This window comes from Dryobates pubescens, chromosome 23, assembly GCF_014839835.1.
Source record: "Dryobates pubescens isolate bDryPub1 chromosome 23, bDryPub1.pri, whole genome shotgun sequence".
In the NCBI taxonomy this organism is placed as follows: domain Eukaryota; kingdom Metazoa; phylum Chordata; class Aves; order Piciformes; family Picidae; genus Dryobates; species Dryobates pubescens.
Window position 1 is genome coordinate 13,753,940 of NC_071634.1, and position 18,064 is coordinate 13,772,003.

The 18,064-nt window shown below is 49.6% G+C and overlaps 1 protein-coding gene across 1 annotated transcript in view; it reads left to right on the plus strand.

Moving 5' to 3' along the window:
- ATRN (attractin) overlaps positions 1–18,064 on the plus strand; it is a 156,690-nt gene that overhangs the window by 39,748 nt on the left and 98,878 nt on the right. Inside the window, exons 3-4 of the mRNA XM_054172307.1 lie at positions 4,914–5,027; positions 16,752–16,880. Of these exons, the coding sequence (XP_054028282.1) occupies positions 4,914–5,027; positions 16,752–16,880 (243 nt within the window). The remainder of the gene's footprint in view (positions 1–4,913; positions 5,028–16,751; positions 16,881–18,064) is intronic.

Here is an 18,064-nt window from a genome sequence, read left to right on the forward strand (position 1 = left end):
TCTCCCCCTCTATTCAGCTCTGGGGAGACCCCACCTGGAGTACTGCCTCCAGTTCTGGAGCCTCTATTACAAGAGGGATCTGGAGGTGCTGGAAGGTGTCCAGAGAAGGGCCAGGAGGATGAGCAGGGGGCTGGAGCACCTCTCCTATGAGGACAGACTGAAAGAGTTGGGGCTGTTCAGTCTGGAGAAGAGAAGGCTCTGAGGTGACCTCATTGTGGCCTTCCAGTATCTGAAGGGGGCTCCAAGAAGGCTGGGGAGGGACTGCTCAGGATCTCAGGTAGTGATAGGACTAGGGGGAATGGAATGAAGCTGGAGGTGGGGAGATTCAGGCTGGAGGTGAGGAGGAAGTTCTTCCCCATGAGAGTGGTGAAGCCCTGGAATGGGTTGTCCAGGGAGGTGGTTGAGGCCCCGTCCCTGGAGGTGTTTAAGCCCAGGCTGGATGAGGCTGTGGCCAGCCTGATCTAGTGTGAGGTGTCCCTGCCCATGGCAGGGGGGGTGAAACTAGATGATCCTTGTGGTCCCTTCCAACCCTGACTGATTCTATGATACTGTGGTTAAGTTAGGTGAGGGTTATCTCCAGTGGAGTATTTTCACATCTTGGCTTTCCCTTTTCTTTTTCCCTTCCAAAGCAAGAGAGGGCAGCATTTAGGTATTAAATAATGGCTCTTTGAGCCTCTGAGGCCCTCAGAGTGACCTCTGAAGTGGAGGTTTGCTGTGCAGAGTACCCTTTCTGTTAAAACCACACATAGCAAATGAGAGTAAAAGCATCTGAGTAAAGAACTAAAGCAGTGAAAGTTTTTCACAGTTCCCTTAGTGGGGCAGTGGGTGTTTGGGGTTCACTAGCTAGGGAGTTTGTGGGAAGTGGAGCAAACTCTATTAAAGCTCTTATTCATGAAGAGCTGTTCTGTAAGGATGTCCTTCAGACACTTATTTACTCACTAGGCCATGAGGACTTCAGAGAGGCCATTGACCTTTTTTTGGCAGAGGTCTTCTAAACCATGAGAAGTCCCTCAGGCTTCTTCCTCTCTCTTCTTTACCCTTCCCCTATTTGATCTTTCTGTTGCTCAGGGGGGTTTCTTGCAGAGATGTGAGGAGCAGCCTGGCCAGTGCCTACCCTCTGACTGTCACCTGATTGGTGGCACAGCACTTCACAGCCTCTGACTGGTCTCAGTGTTGAGGCCAGGAGTGTGAAATCCATTTGTTTAGGCTGGAAAACTCTGCATGGTCAGTTCTGAGGCTGTGTGATAGCAGCTCTGGGTGAGGGCACATTCCATGCAGTCCCTCAGTCTGGAGGTAGGGAGGTTTGTGAGGGGGAACTGTCATGTGAGAGCAGGAATGACTTGACTTGCACTGAGTGCTCCTAAGCTGAGGTCTCTGGGCATCTTTGGGGTTGCTCAGCCTGGAGGAGAGAAGACTCCAGGGAGACCTCATTGAGGCCTCTCAGTACTCAGAGGGGCTGATAAGAAAGCTGGGGACAGACCTTTTGACAGGACCTGTTGTGCCAGGACAAGGGGTAATGGATTTAAACTGAAAGAGGGAGATTTAGACTAGAGAGTAGGGAGACATTTTTGTACTCTGAGGATGGTGGCACACTGGCCCAGGTTGCCCAGAGAGGTGGGAGATGCCCCATCCCTGGAACCACTCCAGGGCAGGTTGCCTGGGGCTCTGAGCAGCCTGCTGTGCTTGCAGATGTCCCTGCTGACTGCAGGAGGGTTAGGTTAGTTGACTTTTAGAGGTGCCTTCCAGTCTAAACCATTCTATGATTTCTCTGATTCTGTGATCTTGGTGGGTCAGAACCTGCTCAAAGGCCAGGGCATGCTTTTCCAGTGTGGTTTTTCCCTCCCTGATTGGGATGTCTGGTGGGGAAACTGGTGTTCACTTCACCTGCTTCAGACATTTACTTTGGATCAGTAGCTTCCATACCTAAGCTCCCAGGATGCTGAAAGGTGATGACTGAGCTGTTCCAGAGAGCCCCATACAACACTGAAACTGGGAGCCTGCCACTCACTATTAACTATGGAAGGAGCCCAGTTCTGTAATGTGGTTAAGATCAAAAGTTAGATGCTCTGAGTGGCAACTCCTCTTAATTTTTGTAGGCAATCAAAAATACAACTGCAGCCAGCTTGGAATTACAAGCAATTAAAGATTGGTTTGCAAGGATGTTGTGCCTCATCCTGTGATGAAGTGACTCAGGTTTTTATCAGAAGTGATGTGCTGCTCATGGGTCCCTGTTAATGTCACCATTACTGCTCCTTCAGCCTTTGGCTGCTACTACTGAGAGGCTTCCTAGAGAACTCTCACTTCCTGGGGTTTGAAGTGAGGTCTTACATGCTGTAAAGAGGTGGAGGAAAATGTTCCTCCTTCTTTGATCACCAGGTTAAGGGATGTCCTTTTCCTGCTTCTGCTTGTGCCCTCTGTCAGAGGATGGTGGCGGACAGAGGAGACAATCATGCTGATTAAAGCTGCTGAGATATGCACCCTTGTGAAAGCAGCCCTAGCTCTCTGCCAGATGTGGAGCTCCCAGAGATCTGGACTTGGAAAGCAGCATTGGCAAAGCTGTGAAATGCTGCTGAGAGCCCTCAGCTGGTTGCTGGCATAGCAGGGTGTGGAGGGCTGTGGGGGGCAGTGGGTAGAGGGACAATCCACATGTGCAGCTGAGGCTGCTGGATAGATCAGATGTTCCAAAGCCCTGTGTGCTGCACTCATTTCCTTTTTGCACCCTTCCTGACTCTTCTTGACTGGTGCCTGTGCTGTGTCCTCATCCTGGGGGTGTCCTTTTCATTTTTCCCCAGGAGCATGAGAGAAGGGAGGTGAGATCCCTCCAGCCTGAGGATCCCATCTGAGGCAGAGCCTGCTCACAAATGAGTGCTGTCTGTTAATGACTTGTGAGCTGTAGCAAAGATAATCTTTTTGTTCTTGGTCTAAAGCTTTCATTGATTAAATCTTTCTTTCTGTTCTGCAGCTGTCAGACCATTAGAATGGAAGCAAGCCCCCTGCAATTTCCTAGGCTGCTGGCTTGTAATGCTGAGGCTTCTTGGTGCTTTGTCTTTAAGCAAGATATTATTCTTGAGGTACACTTGGCTGCTCTCTTCTCCAAAGGCCTGGAGCAGGTCACTGTCCCTGTCTCAGATTATTCTATTGCAGAACAACTCCCTGAGGAATTCCCCTTCTGTGGCAAGGAAGGACTCTGGGGCAAGCTGACAGCTTATTAATTGATTTGATTAGGATGAACAGGGATTTAATCTGAACTCAAGGGCAGTGCTGGTGGAGATCTAATCACTTGCATCTACCCTTTCAGCAGCTGTGGGCAGGAAGAAGCAGTGCTGCTGCAGATGGACTTTCTTTGGGTCTCAGGGTCCAAGCACAGTGTCAGTGGTGTTTTCACCCCCCTGGAGCTGAGCTCTAAGCTGTTACCTGCTGTGGCTTCTGAGTGATTCTCTTTAGGTATTGACCATGAACCTAATGGTATCCAAGTGTACTTCACTTGGTTAGGGCTTAGTGGGCAGCTTCTGTGTGTGGAATGAAGGAATTGTTGATATGTTTTGGTGTCTGAGTTCCTGTTTCCATCCTCACATCAACTCATGAAACTTTGTTCCTGCTCAGAAGATCAGGGCCTTGGATGCTCTTCTCTTGAATTAGGAAGTCAACAGAGGAGCCTCATCAGGGTGTGCTGGGCCTGCTGCATTCAGGTAGAAGGCACCAAGTGTCTTCCCAGGACTTCCAGCTCATCTAACCTCAGCTGGTCCCAGTGTTGTTTGTGACACATCACCAGAAGAAACCAGCCTGGTTGGCATTTATGAGGAATGAGGAACAGTGAATGCTTACTACCCTGGGGCAGTCCAAGTAACAACCAGAGAGCTTGCTCCTGGCAGAAAGCAAAGCCCCAGGGCCTCTCATCCTGCAGGAGACAACTCTCCTCTTCATTCTCCTGACTTGTTTTGTCCAGCTCCCAGAATGTGGTGAGCAAGAATGAGAACCTCTTTAATTAGTATCCACTGAGGCATTTTTCCAGTTTCCAGCTTGGAGGGGCTTCCCTCAGCAGGGCCTTCCTGCTGTCCTGCACAAGTGATACAGTAAGAGGAGGACTTCTGCCAGCTTCTGGGCAAATGATATCGTGTCAGGTCACCATAATCGCATTGGCCTGCAGAAAATCCCTTGAACAAGGAAACTAGCTCTCATTAGCTCCCTGATGGTGGCTGTGATCCTTTACAGAGTCATTTAGGTTGGGAAAGGCCTTTAAGATCATTGTGACCAACTCTAAACCTAACAGTGCCAAGTCCACCACTAAGCCATGTCCTAAAGTACCACATCTGCAGGAGAGCAAGATGTCCCTGTGGACTTTCCATGCTTAGCCCTGCAAAGCCCTGTCATTAGGGCAGTCAGGACTGCTGAAGAGTGGAGGGCTGGCAGTGCCTGCTTTTCAGTTCCTGCTGGTGCTGGTGAAAAGAGGTTTAAGGATACATTTTCTCTTGCCATAGAGAATCTGCTGCTTAATCACAGAATCACAGAATTGTTAGGGTTGGAAGGGACTTCAAGGATCATCCAGTTCCAACCCCCCTGCCATGGGCAGGGACACCTCACACTGGATCAGGTTGCCCAGAGCCACATCCAGCCTGGCCTTAAACACCTCCAGGGATGGGGCCTCCACCACCTCCCTGGGCAACCTGTTCCAGTGCCTCACCACCCTCCTGGTGAAGAACTTCTTCCTACCATCCAATACCAGAGGAGTGTGTGCACCAGAAAGAAGCCACAGCATGTTGGATGCATCTGCAGCTACACTAAACCACTCTGCTTTAGTCTTGTTTGGAGAGGAGCTTCACACCAGAGCAGTTTGTTAGAGGGACTTGGTGAGTCAAGTGGCTTATTACAGATCTTCTCTTTGTTCTTATTGTTGTTGGTTGCTTTTTTTGCAGGCCAAACACAATCCTCAGGCTTCGATTCAATCACTTTGCCACAGAGTGCAGCTGGGACCACTTGTATGTGTATGATGGAGACTCCATTTATGCTCCCTTACTGGCAGCTTTCAGGTGAGTTCCCTTTGGTGGCAATGGAAATGCACACAGTGAGAGCTCTCTCAAGCACTCTGAATCAAATGTGGCTTCTGGCAGTGTAAATGCATTGCACTCATCTCAATGTGTAAGGCAGCAAACAGAGCACATACAGCAAGTGGCCTTCTGTGCAGCCATCGTCAGCAGCAACAATGAAGGAGCTGTTTTGCCTTTACAATGAGCAGCTCATGTAAGTATTATGGTTTCATTTCCAAATCCTGGTTATTTGAGAGACAACAAAATGATTGTCATTGGCTTGAGCTTGAGATGATTCCCTATGCAGGCTCCTTCTGAAGGAGAAAAGTGTCCCATTGATCATTTGTGAGCACAACTCAAGTTTAACTCTTAAGTATGCCAGTGCTGACAGAAGGGCTCCCCAAGTCAAGAGAGACAGGGATCTGTGGAGAGCTCTGAGGGTGACTGTGGGACTTGAACATCTCTGCTGTGAAGGAAGACTGAGGGCCCTGAGGCTGTTTAGTCTGGAGAGGAGAAGGCTGAAAGGGGATCTGGTCATTGTCTATAAATAGCTGAGGGGTGGGTGTCAAGATGAAGCTGTGGTGCCCAGTGACAGGACAAGGACCAATGGGGACAAGCTGGAACACAGGAGGTGCCACCTTAATGTGAGGAGAAGCTTCTTTGGTGTGAGGGCACTGGAGCTCTGATCAGGCTGCCCAGAGAGGTTGTGGAGTCTCCTTGTCTGGAGGCTTTCAAACCCCACCTGGATATGTTCCTGTGCAGCCTGCCCTAGGTGACCCTGCTGTGGGCAGGGGTGGTTTGGACTAGATGATCCCTGGAGGTCCCTTCCAACCTCTACCATTCTATGAAGAGCCAAGTAACCAACACTGCAAACATCTCACAGAACTATTTATATCCTTATGGACCTTAAACTTTACACTTTGAAGCCCTTTGTAGGTGTTCAGTAACAGCAAGGAGGGGTCAAACAGCCTTGTGGAGGCCTGTGTAAAATTAGCTGTTGGTGTGGTGGGTGCCTGGCGTGTGGCTCCTCTGCCGGCGGTGAGAGACCGATGTGTGGTTGCTGGTTGGCAGTCGGCATTTCACGAAGAGGCCTAAATATAGCTCCTGCATTTATGTACTTCAGTCTTGCAGTGACAAGCACCACCTTATGTTTTCTCTTCTTTCAGCTGAAAGCAGAAAAAATCATCCCAAGTGGCTTCTGGACTAAACCAAAGGGTCCCTTTGGACTCTGCTCGTTCCCAGTGGCTGATTAACTCTTTCCAGAATCAACCTTCTGCTGTGCTTTCTTGTGCTTGTGAAATGAACTGCTAAGAATGGAATGGAATGGAATGGAGTGGAATGGAAGGGAATAGAATAGAATAGAATAGAATAGAATAGAATAGAATAGAATAGAATAGAATAGAATTAACCAGGTTGGAAGAGACCTTCAAGATCATCGAGTCCAACCTATCACCCAACACCATCTAATCAACTAAACCATGGCACCAAGCACCCCATCCAGTCTCCTCCTAAACACCTCCAGTGATGGTGACTCCACCACCTCCCTGGGCAGCCCATTCCAATGGCCAATCACTCTCTCTGTGTAGAACTTCTTCCTAACCTCCAGCCTAAACCTCCCCTGGCACAGCTTGAGACTGTGTCCTCTTGTTCTGGTGCTGCTTGCCTGGGAGAAGAGACCAACCCCTCCTGGCTACAACCTCCCTTCAGGCAGTTGTAGACAGCAATAAGGTCACCCCTGAGTCTCCTCTTCTCCAGGCTAAGCAACCCCAGCTCCCTCAGCCTCTCCTCCCAGGGCTGTGTTCCAAACCCCTCACCAACTTTGTTGCCCTTCTCTGGACACCTTCCAGCAAGTCAACCTCCTTCTTAAACTGAGGAGCCCAGAACTGGACACAGGACTTAAGGTGTGGCCTAACCAGTGCTGAGCACAGGGGCACAATGACTTCCCTGCTCCTGCTGGCTGCACTGTTCCTGATGCAGGCCAAGATGCCATTGGCCCTCTTGGCTGCCTGGGCACACTGCAGGCTCATGTTCAGCCTACCATCAACCAGTACCCCCAGGTCCCTTTCTGCTTGGCAGCTCTCCAGCCTCTCTGACCCCAGCCTGTAGCATTGCATGGGGTTGCTGTGGCCAAAGTGCAGCACCTGGCACTTGGATTTGTTGAATGCCATCCTGTTGGCCTCTGCTCATCTGTTCAAGTGCTCTCTCTTTTCTTGGCTTACGTTAAATCTTAATATGAAATGTGTCCCTGTTCCACTCTTGGCTATTTTTGGAGCATGCCAGGGGATTTGCAAGATGAAGCTCTCCACAGCTGGACACTGTAAACTGTCAGCCTTTGTTGATAAACAGTATAAATTCCTCCCTCTTGAAAGCTCAGGTTCTGTTTCCCCCCTGGATTTTCACAGCAGCTGCCTGAGCCTTCACTTCCTTCACTTTTCTCACCTTGTTTTCCTGACCTTCTGATGCTCTCTTATGTTTGTTCACAGTATGGCTTTTCACCTTGCATGTGAGGTGGTGGTGGAAATCCTCAGCACTGCTTCCTGGAGAAACTTTAAATTGGTTTTAGCAGCTTATAACTCCCAGAAACATTTGGATGACACAAACATTTACACAGAGCAAGTGTCTGCATAAACTGTTTGCTAAACTCCCTGTAGCCTGAGTGCCCCTGGAGCAGCCCAGTCCTGTGCAAGGGTTTGTGTTTGGGTTTGTTTTCTGGCCTGTGAAGCAGGGTTAAAAATAACTCTGCTGGTTTCTATTTGTGATTGTAGGCAACGTGAGACCCTGCAAATGTGCTGCTTCAAAGGGCAGTGCAAGAATGTGGAGAAAGGGGAATGCAGTATGTTCGTCTGCACAGGATGCAGAGCTGTGAAGCAGACTCCACTCACCTGCTGTGAGCTGTGCTGGGGTTGTGTTTAACTGCACTCCACGCTGACCATTCACTGGAGCTGCTTTTGCACCTCTGGTTTGGTTCTGTGCTGATTGACAGGGGGTGTTCCTCCCTTCAAACCCAACAGCTCTTGTGCAAGCCCTTTGGCTCTGCCTCTGTGCTTGGCGCTGGGAGGTGAGACCGCTGGTGGCTGCTGGCAGGTGCCAGCGCTGACAGGTGGCAGCAGTGCCCCAGGGTCACCTGCTGAGCTGGTGCTCTGCACAGTGCCTCCCTGTGAGCTCTTGTCCCCTCAGAAAGCAGGAGCAGTTCACCTTCCTTCCATGGCTGGCAGGTGAACCTGGCTCTTGCACACCCAAGTCTGAGGCAAGGCACCAAATGTGGGGGCAGTTGGGTTGGAAGGGACCCTGGTCTGATCCCTCACTCAAAGCAGGGCCAGCTCATAGTGGGATCAAGCTCTTGCTGAGGAGTTGGCGCTGCAAAGTTGTGACTTTCTCTTAAGGACCATCCCTGGAGGTGTTCATAAAAGGATTGGATGTGGCACTTGAAGCCATGGTTTAAGTAAGTCATGAGGTGTTAGGTAATAGGCTGGACTTGGTGATCTCTGAGGTCTTTTCCAACCTTATTGATTCTTTGTTGATCCTCTGGGCCAGTGCTTGGTCACCTTCCTGTTACAAAATACTGATAGTAAAAAATGACTCTTACTCTGGTGTGTAATCAGAGCAGTTGGTGGCTGTTGCCTTGTGTCTGTTTTCAGTGAACCTCTGGTGCTACCTGCTCTGTAATCTCTTCTTAGGGAGCTGAAGGCAGCAGCTGGGTTTTACCCCGTCTCTCCTCCCTGCTAAGCAAACCTTGCTTCTTCCACCTGTCCTCATATGGGTGTCCCCCTTCCCTTTTGGTTTTCTTCTTATTCTCTTAGTTCTGTGCCAGAAATGGTAACCAGGCAGCTGCTGTGGGCACACCCAGACCCTCTGTCCTCAGTGCCCTTCCTGAGCTCACCTGCAAACCCAGCTTACCCTTAGAGCAAATCATCAGCTGATAACAGCAGGGGGGTTGCTAACAAGGATTAATTATACTGGGAAAGGCACAAACTGTGTGAGTCAGTACTGTTTGTGTTCCAAGAGTATCCAGAGGAGCTAATCAACTTACACACAGAATCACAGAATTAACCAGCTTGGAAAAGACCTTCAAGATCAAGTCCACCTTACCAGACAACACCATCTAATCAACTGAACCATGGCACAAAGTGCCTCATGCAGTCTTATTTTAAACACTTCCAGGGATGGTGACTCCACCACCTCCCTGGGCAGCACATTCCAATGGCCAGTCTCTCCTTCTGTGAAGAATTTCTTCCTAACATCCAGCCTAAAGTGCAAAATTGGTTTAGAATCATAGAATTGTAGGATTGTTGTGGTTGGAGGGGACCTCAAGGGTCATCCAGTTACCAACCCCCCTGCCATGGGCAGGGACCCCTCACACTAGATCAGGTTGCCCAGAGCCACATCCAGCCTGGCCTTAAAAACTCCCAGGGATGAGGCTTCTACCACCTCCCTGGGCAACCTGTTGCAGTCTCTCACCACCCTCATGGGGAAGAACTTCTTCCTAACATCCACTCTGAATCTACCCATTTCTATTTTTTTTCCATCCCCCCTAGTCCTGTCATTACTGACACCCCAAAAGTCCCTCACCTGCCCCATTTTCCCCTCAAAACCCAGAGCACCTGGGCTCTGTTGGAGTCTCCTCCCACCCCAGGTGTGGGCACTTTGTCCTCCCCACCCACTGCCCTATTTAATCGCAGCCAGGAAGGGCGGCAGCCCCAAGCTGAGCCCATCTGGGCTGGAGGATCCTCCTCTCATCTCTGGTGAGTGCCCCTGGTGCACACTGGGTGATGGTGGTGGTGACACAAAGGCCGGGGGGCCTGGTGGCCCCCCGGTTGTTAGGGCTAACATTGCTGACTGCTCCAATCTCACCCACGGGCACTGGCTGGGGCTCCTCACTGGGGCTGAGCTCCTCTGGGTGGTATGCTGGCTGGTTGAGGGTCTTGGCCCAGATTCTGGGATGGGTGCAAAAAGGGTGGTGGTGACTGCTTGTCTTGGGGAGTTTCGTTGTCTTAGAGCTGGTGCTAGACAGACTTAGAGAAGGAAGTGGTCCTTGCCTATAGGATGTGTAGGTAGGGAGCAAGCTGTGGGTGTATGTGCTCTGAGGGAGGAAGGTGAAAGGAGGTTATTGCTCTGTTTGTGGTAAAGCATGAGCTGGATGCCCTTTGCTCATGTGTATAACCAAGATTTTCCTTGTCAAGTGTTCTCACCCTTCTCTGATAGAGCTGGCACTCAGCACATCATCAACCATCACCTCCCAGATCAGTGTTTATCCTGGTCCCTAACAGAGGGCATGGGGATGTATTCTCTTCCAGCTTGTGCTGGGCTGTGCTGCAGTATGATCACTGTGCTCACACTCTGCTCAGGGAGCAGAATAGCACAGCATGGTGGGGGTTGGAAAGGGCCTCTAAAGATCATCTTGTACAACCTTCTGCTAAAGCATGGTCACCCACAGCAGCTTGCCCAGGATCACAATGTCCAGGTGGGTTTGGAATCTCTCCAGAGGAGGAGACTCCACAATGTCCCTGGTCAGCCTGCTCCAGGGCTCCAAAACCCTCACAGCAAAGGTTTTCCTCATGGAAGTTCTGCTGGAACTTAATCTGTTCCAGTTTGTGTCATTGTCCCTTCTTCTGCTCCTGGGCACCACTGAAAGGAGTCTAGACCTCTACCCTCTATCAGTGTAGATCAGATTCTTTCTCAGCCTGCTCTTCTTCAGATTCAACAGCCCCAGGTCTCTCAGCCTTCCCTTGTCAGAGAGGTGCTGCAGTGCTCTGTCCTCTGTTTGTTATGTTGCTCTATTTTAGCTTTTCTTCACATCCACAATTTCCAGAGTATTGATTAAAAAAGGCAGGGGGGAAGGACTGGTGTAAGATGCCAGATGCACATTCTTTTGGGGGGGTGCTAGAAGTCTGCCTGCTGAATGAGGCTTGTGGGTGAGGCAGCTGATCCCTGGATTGCATGAGAATTGATGAATCAAAGTGCCTCTGGGTCAGGAAGGCAGATTACTGCATTGTATCAAACCTGCTTTTGTTCCCTAAACCTGCAGTCCCCTTCAATCCCCCCATTTTGGCAAGGTGGACAAAGACAGCTTCTATTCTAGGCCTTTAAGAAGAGAAATCCTCTGAGTTAAATGGAGGAAGTTCAGAGCCAGAGACCTTCCTCACTTTCTTCCCTGTCTCAATTCTCCTCTTTTAAACTGTTCCTCATGGAGTGAAGAATGGCATTTTTCTTTTCACTAATTCAGATCTCCTGTACCAAGCTTCATGAGCATTGAATGCTAACAACAGGCTTGAGGTTCTGAGAAGGAAAAGCCATTTGCACCAAGGCTGATGGCCTGGTCTGGCTCTTCAAACAATTTTTCAGCTGTTAAAGTACTTCTTCACTGTAATGGGGGGAAAAAAAGAGGGCTTTATTTCCCCTGAGGCTTCTCAGCCCATGTTCCCTTGAAACAAGGCTTTTACAATCACATAATGCTTAAAAATCACTGAATGGCTCCTCAGAGATGGCTTAATGTCTTAGCAGTTTGTTCTGTGGATTCTGGAAGGAGGAGCATCAGGTAAGAGCTGAGGAGGTTCTTGGGAAAGCCCCCTTGATGTGGAGGGCTCAGGGAGGGGGAAAGGCAGCCCTGTGCTGGTGATGCAGCAACTGGCTCTGCTGTATGGCAAAAAGAGAAGATGGGGTCAAGGAAAACCACTTGGAGATACTGCCAGCTCTCAAGAATTAGTCTGTCTTCTGTATTTATCTTTCTTTGAGTAAGTGTCATTGTAATTATTCCCTCCCTTGTTTGGAATTCATTTTGCTGTGTAAGAATTGTAGCCTTTCCTTTAAGAAAGTGGATTGGAGAGGTCTCCTTACTTACATGGAGTCTGGGTTGGAAAGGACCTTAAAGATCATCTAGGGCACCCACCCTGTGCCATGGGCAGGGTATCTTCAACTACAGCAGGCTGCCTATAGCGCCCTGTAGCCTGACCAGAAATGGTTCTGGGGATGGGACATCTCCCACCTCTCTGGGCTACCTGGGCCAGGGTCTCACCACCTTCACCATAAAACATTTCTTCTTTCTCTGCAGTCTACATCTCCCTCTTTAGTTTAAACCCATCACCCCTGAGTCCAGTCACTGCAGGCCCTGCTGAACAGTCTCTCCCCACCTTTCATACTGTTCCCTTTAAACACTGAAAGGCCACCAGAAGCTCTTCCTGGAGCCTTCTCTTCTCCAGGCTGAACACCACCAGCTCTTTCAGCCTAGCCTCACAGCAGGCAGCTTCCAGCCCTCCCAGCATTGCTGTGGCCTCCTTCAACTGGTCCCTGTCTGTGTTGTGCTGAGGACTCCAGAGCTGGCCCCAGCACTGCAGGGGAGGTCTCAGCAGAGGAGCAGAATCCCCTCCCTTCCCCTGCTGCCCACGCTGCTGGGGATCAGCCCGGGACATGGCTGGCTCTGGGCTGTGAGTGCTCGCTGCTGGCTCGTGTCCATCGTCACCATATGATGCTTGCATAGCAAATTGAGGAGAAGTAATGAGAATTTGAAATAATTCCCATTTTTCTGTGTTGCAGAGGGAACAAGGCAGGCTGTGTCAGCAGCAGGATGGGAACCGAGTCTCCTTGATGCTGTTTTGCACTGTGCCGCTGCCTCTCCAAATGCGGCACATGGAAACTAGAAGCTGTTGCGGGGCTAACCAGGGGTTTGCCTTTCAGTGTCTCAGGAATAATGTCAGTGGAGAGCTTAGCCGAGTAGGAGTGTTTATTTGCTTTGGAGTAGTGATGATTGTGAAATGTTTTGAAGCCCTGTGAAAGGAACCAGAAGCGGCACATTGTGAAACAGGCTAATCTTGGCCTGAGCCCGGGCTCTGAAGAGATCCTGGATTGTGGTTTAAGGGAAGTTTTGTGTAATCCTTTATCATTCCCATTCTGCTCTTGGAGTTGTTTCATGGCACAGATAAAAGTCCTGTTTGTGCTGGTTGAGTCAGAACCATGCTGTGCGCTCAGCAGTGCAGCTCCAACCTTTCAAGGACCCGATCGCTATCGTCGTGTTAGTGTTCTCTGTGAGCAGTTCCTATTTATCTGTGAGCCTCCACCAGGCTGTTTTAAACTCCTGTAGGTGGGGAAACGTCGTCTTTAGTGTATTTACATGGGAGCTGTCAGAGAAGGGTGGAAAGAAGGAGCAAGTGGGGGGCGTGGTGGGAGCATCCCCCGCGGAGGTACCTGCGCTCCTCCCAGGCGAAGCCCCCAGCTGGGCTGTCTGAGGGGAAACAAAGAGCTGTCCTGTGCTAGCCCCCTTAGGTTGCTGGGGGGATGGGGGTGGTTTGTCGTCTCTCACTGCTGCTATTCACTCTGTGCTTTTCTTCTTTGCTGCCATTCTCCACTCTCCAGAGCCTTGCAGTTAGATTGCTCTGTAATATCACTGATAAGTGCTGCAGGAATAAGACTGAAGAAGAATAAACCAGAACAAAGGAATTTTCTCTTCTCCCTGAGCTCTAATTTGCCTTACCCTGAATTACATTCAGATGTCTGTTTTCCTGTGGAGCACTACCCTCCTTTATTTTGCATTACAAAGGGAACCTATGATCCAAATAGCAAGGAGTTTATTAGGGTTTTTTTGTTCTTTGGTATTGTGGGAGATGGTCTTTTGGGAGAGGTGATCTTCAGATCAGAAGTCTCCAACTGTACCATGAAAGAGGCACCTCTTGCACGTGGAGAACAGGCAGGGAATTTTGCCTTTCAATCTCAGATCCTTGAGATCTGAAAGAAGAAAAAACATAATTTGGCTTTCTCCCAAGGCAGTGTTTACTGGGCTAGATATCTGGCAATGAGCTGGAGCTGTTCAGCCGAGCACGGGATCAGGTTTCAGTGGTGATAAAACAAAGGATACCCTTTGCCCCAATAGGACTTGTTGTGTGCAGCTTGCAGACCTACCCTGCTCCCCCTCTCTCAGCTCTGGGGAGACCCCAACTGGAGTACTGCCTCCAGTTCTGGAGCCACTATGACAAGAGGGATCTGGAGGTGCTGGAAGGTGTCCAGAGAAGAGCCACAAGGATGATCAGAGGGCTGGAGCACCTCTCCTGTGAGGACAGACTGAAGGAGTTGGGGCTGTTCAGTCTGGAGAAGAGAAGGCTCTGAGGTGACCTCATTGTGGCCTTCCAGTATCTGAAGGGGGCTCCAAGAAGGTTGGGGAGGGACTGCTCAGGATCTCAGATAGTGATAGGACATGGGGGAATGGAATGAAGCTGGAGGTGGGGAGGAAGTTCTTCCCCATGAGAGTGGTGAAGCCCTGGAATGGGTAGTCCAGGGAGGTGGTTGGGGTGCTGTCCCTGGAGGTGTTTAAGGCCAGGCTGGATGAGGCTGTGGCCAGGCTGATCTAGTGCGGGGTGTCCCTGCCCATGGCAGGGGGGTTGGATCTAGATGATCCTTGTGGTCCCTTCCAGCCCTGACTGATTCAATGATTCCTCTGTCACTCTTGATGCAAACAGCTCCAACTTGTATAGCAAAAGCTGTGGAAGCTGTGCTCTTTGGGAGTGTGTTGTGCTCCAAGCACACCGCTGTGCTGTGTGCTGGGCACAGGGAAGGCCGAGTGGCACAGCGCCGCTTTGCGGGCAGGGTGAATGGGTCACTGCCAGTGTTCCCCCTGCCTGGAGAAACTCATTTAACCTGTCCTAGGGGGACTGTCTTCACAGGCATTTGCCTTCTGTTCTGAACAGAGCTGGACAGAGGAAAAGTGAGTTCTTTTCAGGGGAACAAACTCTTTTCATTGTTGCTTTTCAATCGATGGTGCCCTTGGATGTTCAGAAGTCCCAGGGCACAAATCCAGGCTCTGCTGCACTCCCAAGGGAGCTGCTGCTGGAGCTGCCTTTGCTTCTCTGCCCAACACACTCAGCTCTGGGGTTTGGAGTCTCTGCTTCTCAAAAAGCTTCCCCTTAACATTTGGGAGTAGGGCTGGGGTTGGGGGAAAGATGGTTCTCTCCTGGAAAACAACAGCTGGCTATGAATTGGTGGTGGCAGACAGGGCTCCTTGCTTCAAGGCTTTTAAAAAGTAATAATTCAGTAGACTCCAAGTTTATACTTGCTCTGTCTTTTGTGTGAGGGAGGAATTGACTTCATTGTTTCTGTTGAAAGAAGAATAAACACTGTCTTTCAGATCCAATTTGGGCTGTGCAGTAGGTAGAGGTAGCAGTTACTCTTTTCAAGAGACATTTAATCTCCTTGTCAGCTTGCTCCAGCTCTTGCAGACTGTGTCTGTTCAAATCTGTCCTGTCTAGTCTTGAACTCTGTAAATAGCCTTTGCACAATCTCAGCATGGTGTGGGCTGGAAGGCACCTCTGGAGATCATCCAGTCCAACCCCCCTGCTAAAGCAGGGCACCCACAACAGCCTGCCCAGGATCACAATGTCCAGGTGGCTTTGGAATCTCTCTAGGAAAGGAGACTCCACAACCTCTCTGGGCAGCCTGCTCTGGGGCTGAGACCGGTTTGTCACCGGTGTCTTTTCCACCATCCTCCATGCTCTGCACTACCTTTGTAAAACTAAAAGGCTGGAGGATCTTGCTGAAGCTGGAAGCAGCCAGAGGTGACCACAAGTTTGAAACAATGAGGTGGGAGCAGTGAGTGGGACAACATTTTAGGACAGAAAGAACAACACATGAGCAGATGATGATGAGTTGAGTGGAGCTCTGTAGAAAAGTGAGGGGCAGGAAGATTGTGAGTAAGGAAAATTGTATTGATTCTTCACAGAAGGAAAGCCCAAGGGGCAGTGCTGAATGATCAAATGTAAAGCAGGCATGAGAAGTCCTTTCCCTACCATTGCAGAGTTGAATTGTTGAGCTCCCTGCTGCAGATGCTCTAGGTGCAGTTGGTATCAATGGTTGAGAAAGGAATGAGATAGAAACATGGGGGAATGGTTTGTTTAGCTATGCCAACTTGGGTCATTCTGCAGGCCAAAACACCTGAACTGTGATGTTTTCACCACCAAAATGCTCTGTCCTTGCTTTATTTTCAGCCTTCCCAAACCATGTGCTGTGGCCCCTAGTCAGGAGGATGTGCTGGGCTTGGTAGACCTGTGGTCTGTCTGGGGACTGCTGGCTTACACCTTTGGGACACTGGTTTCTGTTCTCAAATGTGCCACCTTGCTTTAGGAATGCATCCTGCCTAAATCCAGAATAATAAGGGAAGGAAAATAGGATTCTAGTGATAGTAGCTGGAATTCTAGACAGCTTCAGGTTTACTCAAGTGAAACACTTCTCATGTACATTTATCTTTCCCAAGAGCCAAGCTGATTACTTCAAGGTCTTCTAGTTGCGCTGCTTTCTGCAGCCATTCCTCCTTGTGGTGCACATGGAGGTAAGCAGTAATGCTGCTCTCAGTACCCTGCTCTGTCTGCTCCTTGGGCAGTAACATGGCCACTGTGTTGCAGATGATGAAGCCAAGCAAGAGGGCTTGATAAGCCCATCCCTGAAGCATGTGAGTTTTATCTTTCTGGGAGGGCCTTGAGGGTTCTTATGCCTTTGAGAATGGAGCTGTCTGTCTTGAGTGCAGGTACTCACAGTCTGGAGAGGTGTTCTTTTCAACACTGAGGGAGTTCTGTTGATGAAAACCAACTTGTTGACTGCCAAAACGATGGTTGCACAAATTCTTTAGGCTTCAGATGGGTGCAAACTGAGTTTCAATTGTTTATTAATAGTGCTGCAATTGCCATTGTTGCTTTGCCTCCTTTTATTTCAATTCTAACACTGCTTGGTTGTTTCTCCTTTTCTCTCTTCCAGTGGTCTTATTGTTCCTGAGAAAGATAGCAATGAAACAGTGCCAGAAGTTGTAGCCACTTCTGGATATGCCCTTCTGCATTTCTTCAGTGATGCTGCCTATAATCTAACAGGGTTCAACATCACATACAAGTAAGTAGTACTCCAGCTCACTCCAGAGTGATGGAACAGCTTGAACAAAAGGTGGTTTCCTCTTCTCTCAGTTTTCCCTTGCAGTAAGTGACTGCCACCCAGGCATGTAATTATGAGCAGATCCTTGAATTTGGAGTCTTTATTATACCTGGCAACTGTGATGTGCTCAACATTAACTCCAGTTGTCAGTTGTAAGTGTGGGGAAAGGTTTGCTCAGGAAGACATCATCCTATTTATTGTTGTGGTATTACATTGAGTTGCTCATACTCAGCCAGGCAGAACTGTTTGGTGTATGTTCTGCAGAGCTGCTTCTGCCCAGCCACACTTCTGTGGAAGCACACAGGAGTCACTTGGGACTGTACCTGCTGTTGGGGGTCCTCCAGCAGCTTTCCTTGGGATAGTCTTTTTTATTCAATCATAGAATGGTTTGAGTTGGAAGGGACCTTTAAAGGTCATCTAGTCCAACCCCACCTTGCAGTGAACAGGTGTAATGTGTCCACACATGGGACTCCCAGCACAAGAGGGACAGGGACCTGCTGGAGCAGGTCCAAAGGAGGGCCACAAAGATGATCAGAGGGCTAGAGAACCTCCCTGTGAGGATAGACAGAGTTGGGGCTGTTCAGCCTGGAGAAGACAAAGCTTTGGGGAGACCTTGTAACTACGTTGCAGTATCTGAAGGGGACCTACAGGAAGGCTGGGGAGGGACTGTTTAGAAGGGCCTCTGGGGATAGGATGAGGGACAATGGTTTGAAACTGGAGCAGGGGAGATTTAGGTTGGACATCAGGAGGAAGCTCTTTACTGTGAGAGTGGTGAAATACTGGAATAGGTTGCCCAGGGATGTGGTTGAAGCTGCATCCTTGGAGACATTCAAGGTAAGACTTGATATGTCTCTGGGCAGCCTGATCTAGCTGGAGGTGTCCCTGCTCACTGTAGGGGTTTGGACAAGATGACCTTTGGAGGTCCCTTCCAACTCAGAACACTTTGATTCCATTGTATGATTATTAAAATGAGGTGCTTAGGGTTTTTTTGGCTGGTGGCCTTGGTGTTTTCATCCTTATGAAGCACTTCAGTATCTTGTGGGTCATTTGAAGAATGTGGGGCACCCCTTGACTGCTGCAGAAGATGAGGAGGAGTCTCTGCAAAGTGACTTGAAAGGTTCAGCCCGAGCAGTAGCACTGAAAGT